This window comes from Acipenser ruthenus, chromosome 6 (genome assembly GCF_902713425.1).
Source record: "Acipenser ruthenus chromosome 6, fAciRut3.2 maternal haplotype, whole genome shotgun sequence".
Taxonomy (NCBI): Eukaryota; Metazoa; Chordata; class Actinopteri; order Acipenseriformes; family Acipenseridae; genus Acipenser; species Acipenser ruthenus.
This window is the reverse complement of record NC_081194.1, coordinates 65,999,231-66,023,440: the sequence shown is the minus strand read 5'-3', so window position 1 is coordinate 66,023,440 and position 24,210 is coordinate 65,999,231. Positions and strand designations below refer to the sequence as shown.

At 37.1% G+C, this 24,210-nt stretch overlaps 2 protein-coding genes across 2 annotated transcripts; one reads left to right on the top strand and one right to left on the bottom strand.

The window, feature by feature from the left end:
- The first annotated feature begins 341 nt into the window (after positions 1-341).
- On the top strand, positions 342-16,433 carry LOC117411568 (bis(5'-adenosyl)-triphosphatase enpp4-like). Its single transcript, XM_034019215.3, has 4 exons — positions 342-479; positions 9,868-10,769; positions 11,206-11,376; positions 12,723-16,433. The coding sequence occupies exons 2-4, from the start codon at positions 9,923-9,925 to the stop codon at positions 13,091-13,093; spliced, it is 1,389 nt and encodes a 462-aa protein (XP_033875106.1). The 5' UTR covers positions 342-479; positions 9,868-9,922; the 3' UTR covers positions 13,094-16,433.
- Positions 16,434-18,848: 2,415 nt separating this feature from the next.
- Positions 18,849-23,729, bottom strand: LOC117403636 (uncharacterized). Its single transcript, XM_059025962.1, has 10 exons — positions 23,377-23,729; positions 22,164-22,739; positions 21,731-21,983; positions 21,270-21,595; positions 20,942-21,026; positions 20,644-20,778; positions 20,235-20,392; positions 19,997-20,105; positions 19,502-19,745; positions 18,849-19,350 (listed from the first exon to the last, which is right to left on the bottom strand). The coding sequence occupies exons 2-10, from the start codon at positions 22,737-22,739 to the stop codon at positions 18,849-18,851; spliced, it is 2,388 nt and encodes a 795-aa protein (XP_058881945.1). The 5' UTR covers positions 23,377-23,729.
- Positions 23,730-24,210: the final 481 nt, after the last annotated feature.

The window sequence follows — 24,210 nt, the reverse complement described above, 5'->3', positions numbered from 1 at the left end:
AATGTGACAGTGTGTATGTGCTGTGAAACTCTAGGAACGAACACAAATGCAGCACTCTGATAGGCTAAAGCACTGCTCTATAAATATAAAAGGTATCAAATATATCAACAACTTGTGTTGTCAAATGAGGGCTTCACTGCAATGAAGCTTGATTTTAAAAATACCATGTTAGCCAAATACGGTACAGAGCAGAAACACTAACTTCACTCACTATAGAAAAACAAGATTACGAGACGTTGTCAGTCTCTCACAACAACCCCCTCCCCCTTCAAAAAAAAAAAATCACGAATATTTATGCACGTGAGGTTTCGTAGTGTGCGCACTCTCTTTAAGACCTGCTCTATATGGACAGATTGACTGCCATTCCGATGACGTCACGGAACTGTTTATTTCAAGGAAGCTGTTGCTAAGTTCTTATCTTTGCAAAGCTAGGTCAATATACACTGTAAGTAAGTAGTGAGTGACCGCGTCACAGAAGGGTAAGTAATTATTGATAAACTGAGAAGCCAGTTGCAGTAATTTCATTAATGTAACTTGTATATTGTCACTGTGTATGCAGTTTTGTGTTTCCGTAATCTTAACCTTCAAACACAGGTTGACCGTCTTCCTGGTTTTAGCATTGTAACTACATTAGTTTTTAACCGTGTGTTTATTTTAGTTTAACTTCGTTCTAATACTATGTAATGTTTTATTTAATGTATCTATCTGTGGAGATATTTTTTTTTTTAATTTGTTTTCAAACTAGTCTTGTCTTGCAATGCACAGCCGTAATGATCATGCAACTTCTGCTCTGACTATACTAGTATAAGTAACTAGTAAGCCGCCGGTACTGACTATTTTTCACGTTCATGTCAGATTGATAGGCTCATTAAAAAACTAAAACAATAATGTTATAAACCACTGCTGCTGTTATTTATGAACAGTCTCGGCTTAAAATGTAAGTTTTGATGAACGCTGGCAAACTGAGCATTAGTGGAGGTACTGTATACAGGTAAGTTTTAGTGCTGTACAATGTCAAGTTATGATGTAACACAGGGCTATGCTAGTATGTAATATTTAGGGTAGATAGGTATTGAATTGTTTGAAAACACTTAAATTAATAATATGCAATTTGAACTCATAGAAAAAAAAAAGTTTGAGAAATACTGTAAATCTATAACATAGAGGTTGAACAAAAAATATAAAACACCTGCTATTGCTAACGGTGTCACCATTGTATGGGTCACCAATGGTTTCCTGCCAAGTCAGTACTGAAATCACAAGTCTGCAAAGCATTTGAATTGTTCTGGAGGGATATATAACTGAGCAGCCTCCTATTTATCTGTGGAAATCTGTAGTAAGCTCTAAAGAAGGCCTGCCTTAACATTTTCAAATCCAGGGGGCTATATACTGTATATATGTTTTATTTTACATATGGGAGTTTAAATACAGTAATACATTTTTACAGCATTGTGTGACAGTATATGTGCCTGTTGAATTTGTTTTTGTCTTACTTTACTATTTTCAAGAAATTAAGCAGGGAATTATTTCCACATCTTTATTGTGACCAAATTACATTTTCCCTTCAGAAAGTCCCCCAACATGTATTTTGTGAACAGCATTACTGGTAGACAATAATATAGGATACCGCCTCATGTCTATTACTTTAAGGGTGTGATCTATATTTTACTAGTGGCACCTAATTGGTTTCACCATTGGAGCCTGTATTTTGCTTGTATTACTGCTTCTCAGAATTTGAAACAAGAAGTCCTCAGTACAAAAATACACTTTTGTGAAACAAATTCACATTTTGTCTGTTTTGTGCTGCTGTTGTCCACTAAATATAACCTAGCTTGCATGTTTGTTTTCTTATGTTTTACTGTAGTGAGCATATTTGGCCAATGTAAAAAAAAAAAGTGTGTGTGTATGTATGCGTGTGTGTGTGTATATATATATATATAATGTTATGTTAATGAAATAATTGTCAGTCCCTGCTTTCTAACAATAATTTCACTGTCTGGTGAGTTGTTAATATGTTAGTTTAGAACGGTCACACCCCATAATCTTGAATTACTCACTACAACATTATGTTAACAAATTAGATTACCATTTCAGAGCAAATTGAGCAGTACAGCATGAGGGGATTCTGTTGTTTTTGTTCATATGATACTTTACTGATTTTCTTGTTGCTCAAGAAGACTGGAAAATGTAACATCCTGTGATACACTGTATAATTCGAATCTGCGTGGCTGGTTCCAAAGACCACTTTGTACTACGTCTGGTAAAATTTTGATAGATATTTAAAGTACATTAAATAAAAAATGCAATGCATTTTATTACAGTACATCTTATAGGCTACTGTTGGTCATACATTATTTGCTTCTGACAACAAACATATCAGTCCTCTCTCTCTCTCTATAGATAGGTAGATAGATAGATAGATATGCACACACATGTTTGGTGGCTAGCAGCTATCTAGTAACTCAGTTACCCCTGGCCCTACCCTATAAAAGCAGACAAAGGAATGCTTGTTTGGGGTGTGTGTAGAGTTCAATGAAGGTGTTAACAAGCATGATCAGAACAGTGTGGAGAGAACCGTGAAAGAGAAGGTACCGGGATAGCTGTGCTTGGGTGCTGTTTTCTTTAAACCTTTTGTTTGTTCCCATGTTTGTTTTTGTAAGATAATAAAATAGTGCACCAAGGCGCTTAAACTGCAGTTACTGCCTCTGGATGTCCTATTCTCACCGCTGACCAGCCTTGACCGCCTGTCACTTTACCACATCTGGTGGAGAATGCAGGCCTCACACTAAATTATCTGCATGTAAAAGAGAAATCTATGAAAAGGAAGAGTGACTCAAGCCACAGCGGGTTCCCTACACCTTCAGAGCTGGGGATGTTTAACTTTTTTAGCTTGCCACTCCAGGAGCAAGTCAAGCTAAGGCAAGTGTGTCTTCATCGGTCTCTGTGTGAAGCCTGGGTGTAACCTGTGTGGTCAGACCTGAAAACAGGAACAAACAAAAGGTTTAAATAAAGCAAAAACAAAACAGCACCCAATCACAGCGATTCTATTACCTTCTCTTTCACTCTTCTCGCCACACTGTTCTGATCAGGCTTGCCTTCACTGAACACTACACTACACTACACTACACTACACTACACTACACTACACTACACTACACTACACTACACTACACTACACTACACTACCCCATCCCCCATTCCTTTGTCTGCTTTTATAGGGTGTGTCCATGGGTAATTGACTGCAATAATTCAATTCCCATCTGGCCACATTCCACACTTTTTCAATGAACTAATAAAACAATTAGTGAAATGTGCTGGGCAAAGTTGGTCATGTTGGTCCCATGCTGTTCCTCTGCACCTGAGCCAAGATGGCTGCCAGCCATATAATCCTTTGCATAGAAAGAAGAACTAAGCACAAATGTTCTGCTTTTGTCAAACGGACTAAGTAGGTGCTATTGTATAATTGAAATGGACAGCACAGGTGTCCGTACCATTTATTGTAGGATTACTTATCTCCCTTAGGTATGTTAGTCACACTTTGCTTTGTTGAGAGATACTCAATCAATAGGGATTAAACTTTGCCTGGGTATTTGGTTAAAAAAAAAGTTAATCATACAGTAATGACACCTGTTTGGCTACTGAATCTTGGGGACCACTTGTCCAATTTATGGGATTCCCTTCCACATTTTGTGGATGTACATGGTGATGTGTGGGGTTCATATCTCCTGCATCTAGGGTTGGACGATAATGACTTTTCAGTTATCAATTATCGGCTGAAAAAATAACATATGTAAAATGTCTTGGAATGTACCAAATTTAAAGCTATTGTAACAGGGCGAGCAGCCCTGTAGATCGTTTTGTTTATTTATTTTTAGATCGGGGTCTCCCCCTCCGCCCCTGTGCAGTGTATTGTGTATTTATTTTGTATTATTTTTATTGTATTATATGTATGATCGCGAAGTGCCGTCGCGTTATTGTTTTGTTTATTTTTAAAACGTGTCCTGGCAGAGGCGAGATCGGTGCTCGTCCTCTTCTAGGAGTAGGGGAAAAACTCGTGCAGAAGGTGGCCATCTCCCGAATTAATCGGGAGATGGTCACCTGTTATAAAAAGCCTGCAGCTCTCCAGCTCAAGGTGGGGTGTTTTAGGAGCGGAGAGAGAGTGACGGAGAAAACGTGTAAAATTAACATAGGAACAGTGAAGGCAATCTGCCCAGCCTGACCTGTGTTTTATTTTATTTTGTGTGCGTGATTTGTTTTTGTTAAACCTTTTTATTTTGCTCTGTGAGCACAGTGTTTTTTATTTATTCTTTTATTTATTTTTGTTATTTAAATAAGACGGCACCGCCGTGTCCTTTTTGTTGCAACTGCAGTATTCGTGCCTGCTTCTGCCGTGACGTCACCACTCGTCCACCCTGTCACAGCTATATATACCCACTTGAAAACCCCAGAGATGTACCCTACTTAGCTCAATCCAGACGGTTGTCATGCTGATGCGCTGGGGAGGCCGCACTTTGGTTGATCCCCGGAGCCAGCATCGCAGCCGTTGTGTGTGCTGATGCGCCAGGGAGGCAAAATAAGCTGATCCCTGGAGCCAGCATTACACTTCAGCCATTAACACCAGACAGAAGGATATCTACATCATCATATGGAAGGAAACGTAAATGGATGGAGACACATATGTATCACATTAGTTTACTGTAAAGCTACGTCTTAGTTGGTGCTTATCTTGGCGAGAGCCCAGTTCAAATCAGCATGAAGTTTTAACATCTACTCTCGTGTAATGGAAATCACTTGAGCAATATGACAACTGCCTCTACAAGTTTAGAAGAAATAAAACGAGACAATTTTCAAAAAGACCAGCATCTTTAATAAAAGTTATGAAACAATGGTTGGTTACAAAAAAGCACAAATAATATAACCAAATGTTTGTTTGGTAGCTTTTCAACTTTTGAAATATAGGCTACTTATTAAAAAAAGTGTTTAAAAAAAAATAATAATAATTATAAATTGTGATTCAAAAATATCAACTTTTCCACACTGCCTACAGACGGGCTTATTACCTTGCGGATCACTTTCTGTCACTCCAAAAAATTGCCACACAGGACTGATGCTGATTCTTTTTTCTAAAATATTTTCGGAAGGTTTGGTAGTTTCTGCAGTTGCCATCGCCATTAGCTCAAACGTTTGCCTTTACTCGGTGAATCTTACGTCACATGTTACAACTTCCCACTACGCAGCGTGCACAGATCACGTGTTGCGTCTCACGCAGACAGTTAAGTCCTGTCTTACTGCTTCAATGCAGAGTTACTGTTACACACAAGCATATCATAGTGGGTAACGGACGATAAAATGATAATCGATAATTATTTTTCAATGTAATACAATTATCGATGCAAAAACATTATCGATAATATCACGATAATCGATTATTGTTCCAACCCTACCTGCATCTAGAGAACCATTTAGCACAAATTGTTGAGAGTATAAAAATCTGGAGATGGGAGACATCCTTACAGACTTCATCTGTCATTTCATTCAGGCGTACATTACACTGTTTCTTGCTGTGACTCGTAACCAACTGGTATGCAACTAGGTGAGCTACTGGGGACCCCATTTCAGGTTGCTTTTGTTTAATAACAAGTATTCAGACACCCTGTTATATGTGGTACCTCCTAGAACTGCCCAGGATTTGTACAGCACTTTCAGGGCATGAAGTTAAGGTCATGAAAGGCATGGCAATGTTGCCTTCGTTGGGCATGAAAATTCAGGGGCACTAAGGCAGTTCTAGGGGGCAGAAAGGCAAAATATAAATCCAATTAAAGGGCACCAAGACAATTTCACACTCATTCATAAAACAGCAAAAAATAAATACAGAGAGCCTATTATGTTGATGAAATGTTAATTCAAACAAACACAAATATATGTTTTCTGGGTGATTTGCACATAATATGTTACAAAAATAAAATATAGGTCACTTTTCCATTGTAAAAATAAAATGGTATAAAAATATCCAATTTAAAAACAAACTTTCATAATGAAAAAATACAAAGGGTAATTTGGCAAAAAATAAATATTCAGGGTGTTTTTACTAAAGTCTGTCACCCTGTTAACAAGAGTTAAATATAGCGCTTGTCTGTGTCCTGTAATTAAAGCGTTTTTAAAACCCTCTATGCCATGTGTTTCATAATAATAATAATAATAATAATTTAAAAATGTCTAGTTGCTTCTGGTGTTTGGAAACCCCTGTAGGGTCGCCTTGTCGGATTGTTTACATGAGTCTGCTTTTTTATATTCAGTATTTAATAGTCAGTTGAAAGTAAGCATTCTATGTACATTCACAGTAACTTGGTCTGTGTGGGAATCTGTTTATTGCAATCTCTTTATTAGAGGGCCTACTCGATGTATGATTGTATTTGTTTCAAGTACTGTTGCTGAGACACCCTGTTGTTGCTAATGCGGTAATAATAATAATTTAAAAGAAAAAAAAAAACATTCCGGAAAGAGCTGTGGTAATTCGTGGTGTGTGGATAGTTGATAATATTATGCTATCATATTTATTTATTTGTTTGTTTGTTTGTTTGTTTGTTTGTTTGTTTGTTGTTTATTGTCATCACAGTGAAGTAAAATAGTAGAGAATACGAGCTAATTGATTTGTTTTTTCCAAAATGAGCAGCCCTAAATAAGTGAATTCCCCCCCACAGCATTCATGCTGCTGCTGGGCCTGGCTGAAGTGTAATAACGATAGTGGTCAAATGAGTTGTTTGGTCTGCAGTGTGTTTGCTCAACTATAGTTTGCGAACTGCTGTAACCAGTACAAATAACAAAGCTTTGAAAAGAAAAAAAAAATTCGAAATAGAAACTTTGTCAGGCAATGGAGAGTGCTCGGCATCACAATGATGAACAGCTAGATGTATATAATGTTAGATGTTTACATTTGAGAGACTTTATAGTTTCCACAGTTCTTGAAATTTACAGTTGCAAAGGATTTACAGTTGTGTTATTGTGCCTTGCTGGACACTCGATTCAGGGGGGGAAAAAAAAAAAAGTATGCTGTTTTAAAGCATACACATATCGCGGTCCTGGAGCTGGCTCCCCATTTTTACTGTCTAACTGCGTATGCCTTAGCTGCACTATACATAGGCACTTAGAATTACTGTTCATTTTATTTTGTACTGCACATCACAAACAATATATATATATATATATATATATATATATATATATATATATATATATATATATATATATATATATATACATGTGTGTATGTGTGTATATATATATAAGTTCTTCCCAACACTGTTGCAGAAGTTCCCACAAATGTGTTGCACTTGTAGGTTGCTTTGCTTTCACCCTTCTGTCCAGTTCATCCCAAACCAGCTCGATGGGGTTTAAGTCTGGAGACTGTGCTGGCCATTCCATGATTTGAAGCCTACCGTCTTGTTCTTTTCTTCTAAGGTAGTTCAGACATAGCCTGGAGGTATGTTTTGGGTTATTATCTTGCTGTAGGATGAACCCCTGACCAACTAGGCGTATACCAGAGGGTATTGCATGGCGCTGCAAAATGCTGTGGTAGCAGTTTTGGTTCAGGGTGCCACTCACTCTGTGCAAGTCGCCGACTCTGGATCCAGCAAAAGAGCCCCAGACCATCACGCTTCCTCCTCCATGTTTGACAGTTGGTGTCACACACCGAGGAACCATCCTTTCGCCTACTTGACGGTGTACAAAAACCCTGCGTGATGAACCGAAGATTTCAAATTTTGATTCATCGGTCCATAAGACCTTCTTCCAGTCTTCAGTAGTCCACTGGCGGTGCTTCATGGCCCAGGCAAGCCTCTTTTTCTTATTTTGCCATCTTAGCAATGGCTTTCTTACTGCCACTCGACCTGTCAAACCTGCAGCTCGAAGTCTTCTTTTCACAGTTGAAACTGAGACTTGCTTACTTCGACCAGTGTTAAGCTGTACTTGAAGCTGTTGTCCTGTGAGCCGCCTATCACGCAAGCTGTTGACTCTCAGAAACTTGTCTTCTGATTCTGTTGTGGCTTTGGGTCTGCCAGACCTCTTCCTGTCAGAGTTTCCTCCAGTTTCCAAGTGCCTTTTGATGGTGTAGGAAACTGTACTCACTGACACCTTGGCTTTTTTTGCAATTTCTCTAAAGGAAAGACCTACACTTTTAAGGGTTATAATGGTCTGTCTGTCTTCCTTTGTTAATTGCCTTTTTCTCGCCATTATGAGAGCAATATACTACTTCCTGCAGTACAATACTGTCCAAATAATGCTTAAGAGGGTGTAGTAACACAGTCTGTTCCAACACTGCTTTTATACAGACAGAGGGTTTGTAAGTAATCAACAAAAGTTGGGACACCTGGAGGAATTGTTAGCATCAACTTTCAAGGCTTAATTTACTTCCATTGCTGCAGAACGGCTGTAAGTTGTTAACCCATTACTTGTTCCCTGAAAAAGGCCTTTTTGTATAACTCTGAAATGTACATTATTTTTCAGTTTTTGGTAACCTAAACTTTTTTTTTTAACCTCTGGCAGTTTACCGCTTACCTTTGTACCATTTCAGGTTATTCACTGGACTTGAAGTGCTTAAATTTCAATAAAAACTGGAAAAATGGGGGTGTTCTAAAACTTTTGACCGGTAGTGTATATGTATATGTATATATATATTGTGAATGGATTTTTTCAATGCAGCGGATTTGTGCATTTGAGAAAGGAGAGGAAGACTCATGAAATGAATTGGAGACTTAAGTTGATGAGAAGCAATTACCCTCCACAGTATAAATTAAAATGGAGTGCTGCTTTTTATATGAAGAATGAGAAAAAGGGGGTTGCATAGAGGATTCATATTGGACCCTGACGCCCCCGATAAATGAGGGAGTGGTTGTACAGTATTTGTTATTAGCCTATTTGTTTTTCTTTGGGTCTCTTGCTATATCGCGGCGCTCAATATATAGCGGTTTTATACTGGACCCCAACACCCTCGATATATCGAGTGGGTAGTGTATGAACAAATTTAGATTGATTATTTATAAATGATAAACTAGTCAACAAATGATGACAATGAAACCAGATGTTTACTTGTATTTTATTTTTACCTTATTTTGGTCTTGGGCTGTATTGTCAGTTGCATGCCACAATAAATAAAAAAATATCTGTATGCTGGTGGATACATTTATATAGATCAGCTACAGTAAACTCTAAATTCAGTTTTGACACCAAACTGGACAAAGATTGAGTATGAGACCCTGTTTAGAAAAATGCTGTACCAACCAGTTTTGGAAATGGGACAATATGACAAGCATCCTTGTGTTCGATATTGCTGTATGATGGCACTAATACTGTGTCTAATAAGGTTTTGTATTCTGCTGGGTGAAAAGAAGTTTCTCCTGCAATGTATATGTATATTACTTCTGGGAGATAAGGCATCATGTAGTTTTAAAAAAGGATTACAATACATGTTTTACCCAGTTGCATTTTTTGGTAATGTATTGGCCAGTAATTATTATATGTTACTTTAAAAAAAAATTATAGAAGCGTAAATTTCTTAAGTGAAGCTTAAACTCTTTAGCAAATGCATAAACCTGAAAAGTTAAATAGTGTACATGTTCTGAAATACTACTAGTAGCATTTTGTACAAATTAATTAGGTAGCAGTTATGCCTGTAACTTAAGAAATTATTTCAAAACTTCCTGAACATGCCATTTTAATTTTATGACCCTGTATAATGATCACGTCAGAGTTATTGACTTTCAATACTGTATTCGTTTTCATATAAATCATAACGTACAGATTGTCATGCTATTCTGTTATATTGTCTAGTCCTTTGCATTAAAACATTGAATACTTGTGTTTTATTTGAAGGTACTACAGCAGAAGAGGAACAATCAGCAGGAAAAAGAAGCTCCAATTCTCCACAATGCCAGCCTGCTGTTTTTTAATTGTGCTCATTGTTTTTTCTGGATTCTCTACATGTCATGGGCATGGCACTGAGAACGACACTGTGTTGGGGAACAGCACTGTCACCCCGTTACTACTTGTCTCGTTTGATGGCTTCAGGGCAGATTACTTAAAGAAGTACAGCTTTCCAAACCTTGAGAAGTTCTTTTCTGATGGCGTCCTTGTGGACCATGTCTCTAACGTCTTTATTACCAAAACTTTCCCCAACCATTATAGCATAGTTACTGGCCGTTATGCTGAAAGCCATGGCATTCTCTCGAGCAATATGTATGATCCGGATGCAAATAAAACATTCTCTTTAAGCAACGATTCTGATTCGTTTTGGTGGGAGCAGGCCACACCACTCTGGGTATCCATTCAGCAGAAAGGTTACAAGAGTGCTGCAGCCATGTGGCCTGGGACCGATATTAAGATTCACAATCTGACTGCTTCATATTTTTTAAAGTATCAGCATAATGTGCCATTTCAAGAGAGAGTTGACAACCTTACAAAATGGCTTAGCCAAGATTTAGTGAAGTTTGCAACATTATACTGGGAGGAGCCAGACTACTCCGGCCACTTATATGGACCAGATAATGTAAAGGAAATGACAAAGGCTCTGAAACAAGTGGATGATCACATTGGCTACCTGATTGACAAACTCAAACAGACAGGGCTGTGGAGCAACATTAATATCATCATTACGAGTGATCATGGAATGGTCCAGTGTGCCCCTGACAAGCTTATACGGCTTGATGACTGCATTGGTCCAAAAAATTACACCTTGGTGGATATGACTCCTGTTTCTGCAATTTTACCACTGACCAGTAAGCATGTTTCTCTTGGTTGTGTATCCAGGTCAGATTTCATAAGCAGTTAAAGAGGCTAGACATTCGTGGTAGTAATAATAAAGAAGAAACCTAGTTATTTAGATTTTCTCAGTACTTCCAACTAGATATTACAAATACAGTTTACAAAACTGAGAAGATCTACATTACATTTCCCTAATCTATGTATGTGTACTCGAAAGCAATCGATTTATACCAGCACTTTTTTTTGTTTAGTTTTTTTGTAATGACAATATTATGAATATTAGTCCTGTAAGTATCCAGTATGTGGTTTACTCTTAAAGAAAGTTCATCTCCTAATCCAAAGAAAAATGCATTACTTATCGGAAAATAAAACACTCTACATATTGCATTAGTCCGGAGCCTTCATGAAAACATTACAAACTTTTATTTAAAATGTATTTTGTTTTTACAGATGTAACTTACGTCTATGATTTGCTGAAGAAGTGTAGCCCTCATATGAAAGCGTACATGAAGGAGGACATTCCAGATAGGTTGCATTACAAGAACAATAGGAGGATCCAGCCCATCATCCTTGTTGCTGATGAAGGGTGGACTATTGTTCGAAATGGATCACTTCCCCGGTGTAAGTATTCTTACTAAATGTATCTGTGGTTTATTTTATTTTAATTTTATTTAGTTATATTTGCCGATGTTCAATCTCCTTGTTTTTGTTTTGTAGTTTCCTAAATATTATTACAAAACAAATGTACAAGGATGAACTTAAATCGTGTTGGTTTTACCAACCATGCAGTATTTGCTATTTAAATATTCATTATTATTATTATTATTATTATTATTATTATTATTATTATTATTATTATTATTATTACAGTGCACTCCATTTATAAGAATCACTGATATAAGAATCAACCACATATAGTGATCAAAATCACTGGGACCAAATCATTCCTATACTAACCAATACAAAATAATCCGCTTGTAAGAATCAAGCGATCCGCTTATAAGAATAATTATAAGAATTGCATCACAACTGAAAATAAGTAAGCCACAGATGCTTAAATGCAGTGGTAGTCGTGACAGTAAAATACTGTACTGTAATGATATTTTAATTCAAAGGCCACTACACGTAACACTGCACGGCAGTTGAACTAGGCACCCTCACGAGACGATCGCTTCTCAAGTATACTGTAGTAAAATAGGATTCTGCAGACTTCAATAAAAATAATCGTGATCATATAACAAGCTGCTTACCCACGAGGACTTGTTTTGATGTATTGTCCTCAGTGATTGTACATCTTGCCATCTGTATACTGTATTTAAACTGCTGATGGCACGCTTTTGCTAATTGTAATGTGACAGAGTGGCCGAGGGCAGTGTTAATTATCAGGCTGGTGTCTTGATTTACAGTTTTAAACTGGTGTTGGTTTTATTTTTCTTACATTGCGGTGGTGAAACAACCACTAATAAAACAAACAAAATAAACCTAGCTCTCAGCTGGAGCACTAACTAAACAGTACTTCGTGTGGAACAAACACTAGATCTCTTACTTGAGTTTTGGTTTCTTTCTGTTACTTCTGCTTCCTTACTCCTCTATACCCCCATCACAAAGCTATCGGCTAAGCCATTTCTATTGAGGTGTCATTAACTTTAACAAGCAGTTAACCAACTGACTATTATCCTTAATTCGTTAAGGAAAAGCAGCTGTGGATTTGTCGTGGCCGTGCATACATGCGGGAACTCGTGACATCTAGTGGTCAAGCCATTACACTGCCACAGAACAAGCTCTTATCATTCTCATAATAAGTTTGAGTCTGCACCACAGTAATCATATCGGTCCGCTTTTAAGAATAAATAATTTATAAGACTCAAAACACCCGGGACGGATGTGATTTCTTATAAACGGAGTGCATTGTATTATCTAAAACAAAAGCTAAATAATAAAAAGCGGTTTTAATTTTCTCCCTCCAGTCGGCGATCATGGCTATGACAACACTTTACCCAGCATGCACCCTTTTCTGGCAGCCCATGGCCCTGCCTTTCGCAAGGGCTACAGACTGAACAGCATCAACACCGTGGACATCTACTCGCTAATATGCCACTTGCTGAGACTGGAAGAGCAACCCAACAATGGCACTTTCACCAACACAAAGTGTATGCTTGCCAGCCAATGGTGTGTTAACCTTCCAGAAGTCATAGGGATAGTCATTGGTGTCTTTATGGTGCTGACCACTCTAACGTGCCTGATTATCATCATGAAGAACAAAGGGCCGTCCTCGTCTCGCTCCTTCGCACGCCTGGAGCTGCAGGACGATGATGATGACGATGCATTAATTGGGTAGAATGCATTCAGGGGTTCTGTCAAATGGGAAAAAAAGAAGTCTTATTTTACTATTAATATTACTGTTTTACCTCATTCTAATAAATTGATATTTAAACCCCCACATAAGCACAGTACAATCGCAAAAGCCATTTACCTACCTGTATTTGAGTGGTGTAACTTCTAATAGGCTGAAATACAGGGTATTTCAAAACATCCTGGCCCACTACATTATATACTGTACCATTGACAAACATTTTCTCACCTGCAACAAGACAAAAGAAGCATAAACTCACTGTGGGCCAGGACTTTTGAAACACATGGTATATATTGGGTTATATGGGGGGATAATTTAATTTCTATTTATAAATAAAAACGAATACCCCGTAGGACACTATATGGACTGATTTAACAATTTGGAGGTTTTTCTAACCCATGAATACAGTAAAAACAAACAAAAAAAAATACATTAATAATAATACTTGTTACCTGTCAGCACTCCAGTTACTTAGAACTGTATATCTTCCTGTGACAGGTTACCCATATTCTCCCAGTAGAGATTATTTTAACCCATACTTATTTAATTCCAATCAATCAAAAATAATTAAATCCAATTTGTGAATTTCTAATCTGCCTCTGTCAGGAGTCGTCACATTGACACTTGAGCGATACCAGAGGTGATCTATTGGAGCAACTGATGTAATCTAGGGAATCAGATCTTCAAAATGAAAATGTCTTTCTTTCTGAGTTGTTTAGAGCTATCAATCGTGTAATTTGAAATGCACTTTTACCCACCAGTAACCAAACGTACATTAAAATGGCTTTATTTTTTCAGTTTGCACTGCAAAACAACCGATAGTTTAAGTCTTGCACTCTTTCCTTGTGTTCTTAACTTACCGATTATGCCACAAGCCAATTTATTTAACTACCCTACATGGTTGTGCCAGGACTTTAACTTCTTACTTATGGAATTACAGTATATTGTACAGTAGAATCTCAGAGTTACGAACACCTTGGTAATGGAGGTTGTTCGTAAGTCTGAAATAACTCTAAAAATGAGTTTAATGTGTACACCTGCTATCTACACCCTTTATCTGGTGCATAACAGCACAGTAATGCAATACTCATATTATTATGGTTTGGAAGGCTTTAAAACTGTACCATACGTGGAAAAAGGCCACATTTAATTTACCATTGGAGTTGTAACTAGCAAAAACATAGTCATGCAGCTTGATCGGTCATTCAGCCTCCTTTGTCGTTTATACCAATGCCTATCTGGTTGCATTGTATGCATGCTTGTATGATAACATAAGTCCATCCAGTTTGTAAGTTCTACCAAGCTGAACATGTTTGTTTGTGGGACTGAAGATTTAATACAGCATTCTTTTAAACCTTGTAAAACAATATTATTATTAATTATTGGCAGGTATTTACTGCACTGAAGTTTCTTGTTGCATGACTTTTGCTTGAAAACTTGACAGTAGTAACATAAGGCTTTACAGTCCAAGAGTGACTTTTTAGGGCTGTTCCACACCTTGGTGTTGTAAAATAGCAAATTTGATGTGTTGCAAACTTGATAATGAAAAATTATTTTGAGAAATATATGGTGGATATCTTTCCAAGATTCAATAGTTACTGATAATAATAGACCAGTTTCTCAAAATTAAAAAAAAAAAAAGTGTGGTGTTGTCAGGGAAATAATTTTTTTTTTAAAAGTTTTAATTTTTTTTTATAATAGAACTTGGAAAATAACTGTTACTGCACTAGAATTCCATTCTGAAGGGAACCCCATGTGCTTTATACATTATTTTTGTATGTAACTACAGCATACATTCAGGCAATCAATGTACCATACTTTTGCTAGACACTGGTTGCTTATGTTTTGTTTTTGTCTATTAAATGGTCTGCGTCAGCTTTGTTACAGTAGATATGACAATTAGGTCAACCTGAGGGAAATGTATCCTACCCCATCAACAGCCTCATCCCACAAAAAAAATATGCTGTTTTCACTGCTACATCCAGGTAAATGTTTTTATTTCCAAGGCACATTTCATCATTTGAACTCCACAGCTTTATGTGCAATTTGCATACGAAAGGCCTTCTGCCATGTGGTTTATCATTTGCCAAATTAGACTATGTCAGGATATTAAAGTATACATTTTATTTGTGTGTGCATGTACAGTTTATAGTAAGGAAATATTGGGGGGGGGGGTGGTATTTGACTCATTTCTGTAGATAATTTGATAGATAAAGAGGAGAGGTGATACCTTTTATTGGACTAAATAACAAATGATTAAATCACAAGCTTTCAGGCCTTGTCTGAAGAAGAGACCTCTGAAGTCTTGAAAGCTTGTGATTTCATTATTTTTTATTTAGTCCAATAAAAGGTATCACCTCTCCTCCTCTTTGTCTATCGTCTCTGGACTGATACGGCTACCGTTTCACCTATTTTTAGATAATTTAAAATAGTAGCTGTATCATAAATTGCTGTTTTATTCTACTGTTTGTTTTTAACTGTACTATGCAAATTCTGTTTTTAAGCATTTGTTGCACTTGGTGGTGCAAAGCCACAAAACCAGATAATAGATATGCGAAGAAAAAGCACTATAGAACTTTTGTCATTGTATGTTGAAAACAATGTTACTTCTTTATGATGGAAGTCACAAATTTCCATGTTTTGTTGTTCTTTGTACCTCTCCAGGTTTGCTTATGGGTAGTCTTTCTTTCTGCAAAACATTTAAAACGGGCATGCATTGGACTGGGTAAACAAATTGCACTATGTAAATGTAATATTCGCTTTACAGTCATAGTGAAGATAAAAATTGTATAAATGCTTTGCGAGCCTTGTTTGGTTAAACCATATGAATAAATGTGTTTGATGTTATGTATTATTTATTTTCCTAGCAGGCGTCCTTATGATGAAGTATATTTAACCACTTTGGAGGCGGGAGGCGGGGGGGGGGGTGTATTTACTGCATTTGGTCTTGTGCACGTGCTCCATGCATACAAAACGTACAGCTGCACTGCAAGTTGCTGTAAATAAAATTCAATCCACGGTTTGTTCTTGTCTTTTTAATATGTTGGTGTGCACGGTGCAGATCAGGCTAATGGTATGTCAACCATTGTGAATACAATATCAAAAATGAATGTAGTGCTGGAACGAACATGGAATCCCCCCAACAGTATTCTACTTATTAAAGTAATAGATACAGAGAATATCAGAATATGAGGATGTGGGATGTAACCTGCCCAGCATATCAATGTCTACTGTTTTGGGGCTCAAGATTCTATCTGCTGAGAACTGTCATTTTGCTTACAGTATTGTTTTGCTTTGTTCCTGAATAAACCACTTTTAATTGAAATTGCCTGAAGGAGACTGACTTGTGTTTTTTAAGAAGTAATTGAACCTTACAAGTTCGAATTTGGATTTTACAGCTGTGGTGGTGGTGGTGGGAGGGTGTATGTTACTAGCATAAAGTATGTCTGCTCATATACGGTAGTGAACATTACAGCTGCAGTGACAATTCTGTCAGTCCTAAACTGGATTGTTACCCCTTTTCTACAGGGGTGACTGCCTCTTTATTTAGATAATACAAATTCTTTAAGTAATAATGACGTTCTTAAAAAAAAAAAAAAAAAAAAAAAAAAAAAAAAGGCAGAAAAGCATCAGCATATGAACATTGTTTAGGAAACACAAGTTAGAAATTATGGCACTCAGAAGTACTGCATAATGAAGTCTGTTGCCCTTCTGATAAACTCTGCCCCCAAGATATACACTGGAACTAATAAAACGAAAAATAGAATATACTTTTAAAAAGTACGGTATATGCAACTTTATTTGAGGCTCTCTCCACCTAATTCTTTTGATTGACGTTACCTGCTGTCTTCAGAAATGGACTTTAAAAGTAGATGTTTTTTTTGTCTCAGTACAATTACCAATAATTACTAGTTCAATATGTAAAAACACAAAACCTTTATAATTAGTGAAGTGTTTGTGTGACAGGACAACGTCTCAATGGCAATGGTGGTTTACCAGGAAGGGAGACTCGGGCACAGAAGGTACGGTGAAGCGTTAAAGCACACGTTTATTAATAATAATAATAATAATAATAATAATAATAATAAATAAACAAAACACTAAACAGACACAAACAAAAACACATTAACAAACAAAATGACACAGGTCAAAATAACAGACTGTACAAAAACTCACTTATATAAAACGACAAGGAACATGAAAACACACACCACGTACCTCTAACACCACCATTAACTCGAAAAACTAACTAACACCCGTGATCACCTTATTTATACGCTTGTGGCTGGAGCCTTAATTAATCATTTAATCACTTATTCAAATCGTGGCTCCAGCCACGTTTCCATTTTTGAGGATTTAAACTCCTTCTTTTGCCGACCCCCCACCCCATTCGTGGAAATGCTATCTTCAATTCCCTCTCAAAAGGTTATATCGCGTTATGTATAAGGACACCCTTAAAGAATGTGGTTGTTTCGCTTCTGTCCACCAGAGAGCAGAGTGAGCACCCTGAGTGGGAGCGAACCTGCTGAGAGGACTGTGGCATCTTGAAGCGTCTGTGTAATGAAACCTACTGCAGACCTGGCTAAAGGGGACGCTTCATTATATATATATATATATATATATATATATATATATATATATATATATATATATATATATATATATATATATATCCTTTGAGAACAGGGCGCAATGCTGCCAAACAAAAAAAATAAATAAACATGTTTAGAGAAAAGTTCTTAAAGTGATTATAGCTAACAAAATAATTGCAGACATTTTACCCGTTGTGCAGTTTTGAAAGAAAAACATGTTATAGTAAACACACATTTTGCACTAACATGATCACTTCACCCCTTCTTTTTTTGTCACTAACCAACCAGCTGATTCCATTCTTGACTTTCAGCCAGTAACATGGTCTGACCTAGAAGACACTGCTGGGGTGAAATTACCCAGGAATAATGCATGTAACAGATTCTCTGTAAACCTAAACAGTCTTTCGTTTGGCGAGGCTATTCCACACTTTTCTGTTTTATATATCTATATATATATATAACTTGCATTATTTTTTTTATTACTATGTTACAAGTGAGTCTGAATACTAAGTTTCATTCATTGTGTTGAGTTTGAAAAATACTCGGACTGACGGACACAAATAAAAGCTGTAAACCGGATTCATCCTCCTGCGTCTTTTTGAGAACTTGTACTGTATAATAATGTACAAAACAGACCCCGAAACCACTCAGGGATGCTACATATGTATTTGACTTTTTTTGGTTTGTTTTGTTTTTTTCCCCAGTATAAGGCGGCCAAATAAATGAAGTTTAACATAGCACTAGCTTGTACTTTAAAACATGTTATGCCCATTTAAGCAAATTAGAAAAACAGTCAGGATAAGTTGCACTGTTTTTGCGGGGGTTTTTTTAACCTTTAAATCCGTTAACCTGTTCTGCAGTCCTACAGTACCTACACCAATTTCAAACACCATTTCCATCACTTCACACCAATTTAAATCAATTATTAATACTGTCTATTAAGCTTCTAAACACGCACTTACTATCATACTTATAATCAATGGGAATTCAACGTATTTCATAAGCTATATTCAGGGCTGCCAACTTTTAGGAAACTGTTTGAGTGAGACTTTTGAACAAGTACAATTTTAGCGCGCGGTGAAGTGCTGTGAGTGACTTAGTTGCAAAACAAATAGACATTTTTTTTTAAAAGATGGAAAATCATTACCTTAGGTGCATTCTGAGCCAGCATTTGAAGCTGCTGCATGTTCACGGTTGTAACTGGAAGCAGCTGACTTGGAGGCCTTGATTACTTCTGCTGGGGGCTCATACTTGAAGCAGTTGGGCTCCATACCGGACATCTTTATTGTCATTATAGAAGACAGTGTGCCTTCCAAGGCCAGAGCATTCCGTGTGTCAGTCTTGTTTAGTCCAATCATTGAAAAAACTCTTTCTGCATCAGCATTAGAGTGTGGCAGGGTTAGAATTAGTTGTGCCACCTTGCTCAGCATGGGTAGCTTAGGCATTCCTGTTACTGGACTCTTGATTGTGGCCATGTGTGCCCACACTTTATCCATCCTGTGGTACACCTCCTGCTCACTGACTCTGCTCACCGCCTGCTCCCAAATGCTTCTGGGAATGCCCTTTTCCTCCATAAGTTGATAGTCCAGGAACTCCTCACTCAACTTGTCCTGTTCTTTGGGATCTCCATATGGAAGCAGATGACTAAACCTGAAATATTTAGATTGAAAGACATTATATAATTAAAAACCCTTTACTTTTCTGTTTCTTTCACATGTTTTATCATTTTTTTAAAACATTGTATCTGTTTCCTGTGTTGCTATCTTTAGTAAATACATTACCATGAATCTAAGAAGCATACCTGTACACAAAGTATAGGGCATCATTCACATCACAGTCCATCTTCTGTTGAAAGTCAATGAATTGTGAATGTTCAAGGACTGGCTCCTTGAAGGGCAGCTTCTTAAAGGCATAGTCAACAGCTGCAACAAAGAATGCCCTCACAGCCTTGTGGAAGTTGTCTACCTGGTACTGACTGATCTCACCAGCTTCATGCAGACGGTTGAGGGTTGTTCTTGTTGTCCAGCCAACATTAAGCTTGTGATCTAGTTAATAACAAAACTTAGAATAAATATATTGTTCCCTTTAGTGTTTATTGCTTTATGCAAGTTTTTATTTTGTTATAGTCAGATTCAGTTTGACATTGTTTTACAAAGTTTAAGATTACCCAAAAGAGTAATTAACATCAACAGTAAACATTCCTAGAAATTAATCTTTTCAAATATTTTTAATACCTGCCTTTGAATTCCACATCTTTAAAATTATTTTTACATAGATTTCTATTTTTAGCACATACCTGCCACCTGGTTCTGTTTGTCTTTATACTCAACTTCACACACATCAGCATTTTTTATTGCAGTTGTGGTAACAAACTTGGACATGAGTTTCTTAACATAAGACCTCATCTGAAAAAAAAAAATCACAAATTATATTAATAATAATACAATGGTAAAATGTTCAAAACAAATCATTATTTAATTATACAACTTTAATTATAATGTTGTGGAAAGAAGTGAAGAATATTATATATTTACCTGTCCATGGAGAAGATACACAGATGGCTCTTGGCGCTGAAAGAGTAAATTAAACTCTGTGAAGACAGGCAGTGTGGCCTGGTAGAATAAGAGGTGTACCTCTGTCATTGGATCCTCAAAATGCTTCCTAAGCCTCTTAAAGCGGGCTTGTTTCTCAACTGTAAATGACAGAGACAAAGATATATCAAGCATTATAGCAAGATGCAACTGGCATTTTAAATATCTAGGTGGATGAGCTAGGGTTGTCACCTGCCACCAGAGTCATTTTGTACAAAAAAAAAAGTATACTTTTAAGTATATTTAATATTTAATGTCCCGGGAAGTCTTAGAGATTTCCCGGGACAGCAGCCTTAAAAAGAGAACAATCCAGGCAAAACCAGAACGGGTGGCAAGCCTAATTAGTACTCACTGTTAGACTTGAAGTAGCTGACAAGTGCTCGATACAGCTGTAGAATGCGGACTACTGCCGTCTCCAGACTCAGCCACCGTGTGGAAACATGGTCTATGACAGCCATGTACTCAGTATCACAAAACACACAGAATTCTGAAAAAAAAAAAAAAATTTAAAATGCTGTGATAGTGGCATTTTATACAACTAGGAAAAAACTTTTTTCTATTGCCTGAAACTGTGTGCTGGTAAAGACTGGCTTTTCATGATTTATTGTTATCATTTCAAAAAGGCTTATTATATTATGAAAAACTCTTACCATCCAGTCTACATTTTCTCTTTGTGCTTGCTTTGAACCAGTATCCAATATCTACAACCACATCCTCCACATCAAAGTCTGACAACTGAAATAGGAAATTTAATTTCAACATTTATAATTTAAGCCAAAGTTTTCTATCTACATATCTTTTTAAATTATTGTTTTTTCTTGTGCATAATTATTTTTGTTTTATCAGAAAATTATCACTCTATAATTATCAGGTTCTAACTAGATTGTTTACACTAATTTGAATCCTCTAAATGATACAGTGAAACTTGAAGGAATTGAAACTTAATGCATATCATCAGTATAAAGTGTCGGTACAAACCTCAATATAATGAGTCCCAGCAGCACTGGCATTGTTGTGAACTATGTGGCAAGGACAACCATGGACATAAACAGTCGGATTTATGCTTAATATCCTTGATTTGATAGAGTTACAGACACCCATGTTCACATTGGCATTGTCCACTGACAGACCTACACAGTTTTGCCATGGGATGTTATCCTTCTTGAGGACACTGTCCATTTTTTCAAAAATGGTCTCTGCTGTGGCAGCATTAGTGCCAGTTGTGATGCACATATCTAGGAACATGTGTTCCACCCTGTCTACATCAAACAGCTTCACAGTCAATGGGTTCATCTTTTCCCTTCCTAAAAAAAATGAATTGATAAAAAAAATAAACTGTGGATAAATACAAACATCACAGTTATTGTGCTTCATTTAATCAAAAACTAGGATTAATGAAAATCATTAAAAGTCCTTCTTTTCTCTAAAATGAGATGTACCTGTATCATTTGATCCATCAGTTGACAAGGTGTATGGCCTGTTTCTCATCTTTTTGACCAGCTCATCATGAAGGTATGGTGCTATCGCCCTGTTGATAATACAAGTAGTCTTGGTCCTTGCAGCACCATATCTCTGTGCCACATCTGAATCCTTAAAACACTCTTTCATCAGTGGGCTGAAGTGGTCAGCAACTGCAAGGGGGACATTGTGATTTACCATCGTCACAGCAACTTTGATCTCAGCTCGTCGTGCCTGAAAACAAAGTATAAAAAAAGAATACTTTTACAGTCAGAACAAAAAGCTGTTTCTGTGGTTAGTCTTCCAGTGTAACAAATGGGAAAAGTACCAGTCAAATGTGTTTGCCAATATCTTCTGTACAAGAAGAAAATAATTTTGGAAAAACAAAATGTTAAAGAAGTTATTCATTCATACCTTCGCCTCAAGTTGTGTCATGTTATCCACCTTTGGAGCTGTGTTCACTGTAAATTTGGTAATTTGCTGCGATTGCTCCACTGCCTTGACCTTCCTCTGGTGTGACTCGCTCTCTATGTGACGCTCCACATCTGCATGGCCCATATGGTAACAAGCATTCTCAGTTCTGCAAATCTCACACCAAAAATGATGCTGCGTGAGTCCCTTCTTAATAAAGGGCCATTCTGTTGTCCACCCGGGCTGGAATTTGGATTTATAAGTGGCTGCCCCACATTTGGTTCTTGATTTTCCAGAAGAATTTGACTTCTTGGCTGGCACAGACTTTTTTGTAGAGTCATCTGGTTCTGTCCCATCAGCTGAATCTTCCCCTACACACTCTATCCTGGCTGCCTTTTCAGCAGGTACATCAGCATGACCAGGTTCTGGTGACAGTGGTGTGTCAAGCCTTCCTAGGCCAAAGAAGGCTGTCAGTTTTTGGCTCTCTGGTACTTTTCGCTTTGATCCTGGTGGACACACTTTGGGTTGTTGCTGTCTTCTAGAGCCCTTTGCATGGTTTGGCTTGTTTGATTTACTCATCTGTAAAAAAAAAAACACACTTTTTTTGTATCGGTGTCTAGTGCTCAGTTAAGAGATCAAACACTGGAGTGTGGCAATTCGTTATTTAGACAGTTCAAAGTTATTCATTTAGACAGTTTTTATTTAGACAGTTATTTAGTTTATATTTGAAAATGGTGTCTGACAAATTAATAAATAATAACAACAACAATCGTATTAATAATAATACTCCTGGTCTATAATTTCAGTAACGGATATTTGCATATTTATAAATCATTCAACATCGAGCTCTAGAATGCTTTTATATATATATATATATATATATATATATATATATATATATATATATATATATATATATATATATATATTTATATATAACAGTTTATCTGTCAAAAAGAACTCAAAGCAGACAGACCATCATCAAAGCAATTTGAACTTAACCACGAATAATATAAATAAACTATTATAAAGTTTTTTGTTAAAATTACAATTGATGTCATTAATCTGATTTTATAATAGCAGCGAAGGATACTAGCTATATCTATGAACTTCAAAGCAACGCATAATTATTAGCATCATAAATAATCACGGATGATCAGATAAGCACAAATCTTAAGAAGATTAAAAAAAAAATTGTGTGTAACCGTTTTCCTACCTCTCAAGCTGTACCGGGGTTTGTATCTGCACCTCTCACTGCTGTCTCTGTCGCATTTCCCGCTCGCCGCTGCTTAAGCTCGCGGAGGACTTGTGATGGACTGTTACAATTCTTCCCGCGAACCCCTGACTGGTTAGCAAGGTGGTTCATTCCGGCAGATGAAGTGCGACACTCTGACTTTTCAGCAGTAATAAATAAAAACATTACACGTGCAGCCATTCAGTTACAGTGTCTTCCAAGAAGAGTGTTAGAAACTGACCCCAAAAATTGCGTGACACTTTTTTACCAATGCGTGTGAGCGTGAGAATATGCTCAAATGTGTGAGTCTCACGGCCAGTGCGTGTGTGTTGGCAGCCCTGTAATATTTGCAAAAAAATAACTGCACTCTTACCGCAAACTTTCGACTATCTATATGGGGCTCAGACCGGCGGGAAGAATGGACGTCATTGTCTGGTGCGTGAAAACACAGTATGCTACGAAAATATTTTGTCACAAGTGGTGTAAAATCACACTCGGATCAAGCTGTTTGTATAGATAACAGCAATTCGAATAAATTTAGAAATTGTGAAGAGGATGTTCCAGGCAAGGGAATGCGCGAAAGGACTCTGAGTTTTCGTCGGCTGCCTCCTGCAGCGGTATGATGGGCTCAGATCGGCGGGAAGAATTGACGTTAAACCAGCTAAACGTTGTCTCCTCCAATGACATTGAAATGCAAGTAAATCCTGTATCTCAGTCTACAGTGTTGATTTTGATATTCAGGCTGCCCTAGCGGTCTGGCGGTTGCGCAGTAGGAAAACGAGAAATGTTTCTGCTTTGCGCGCTTGCGGGGGACAA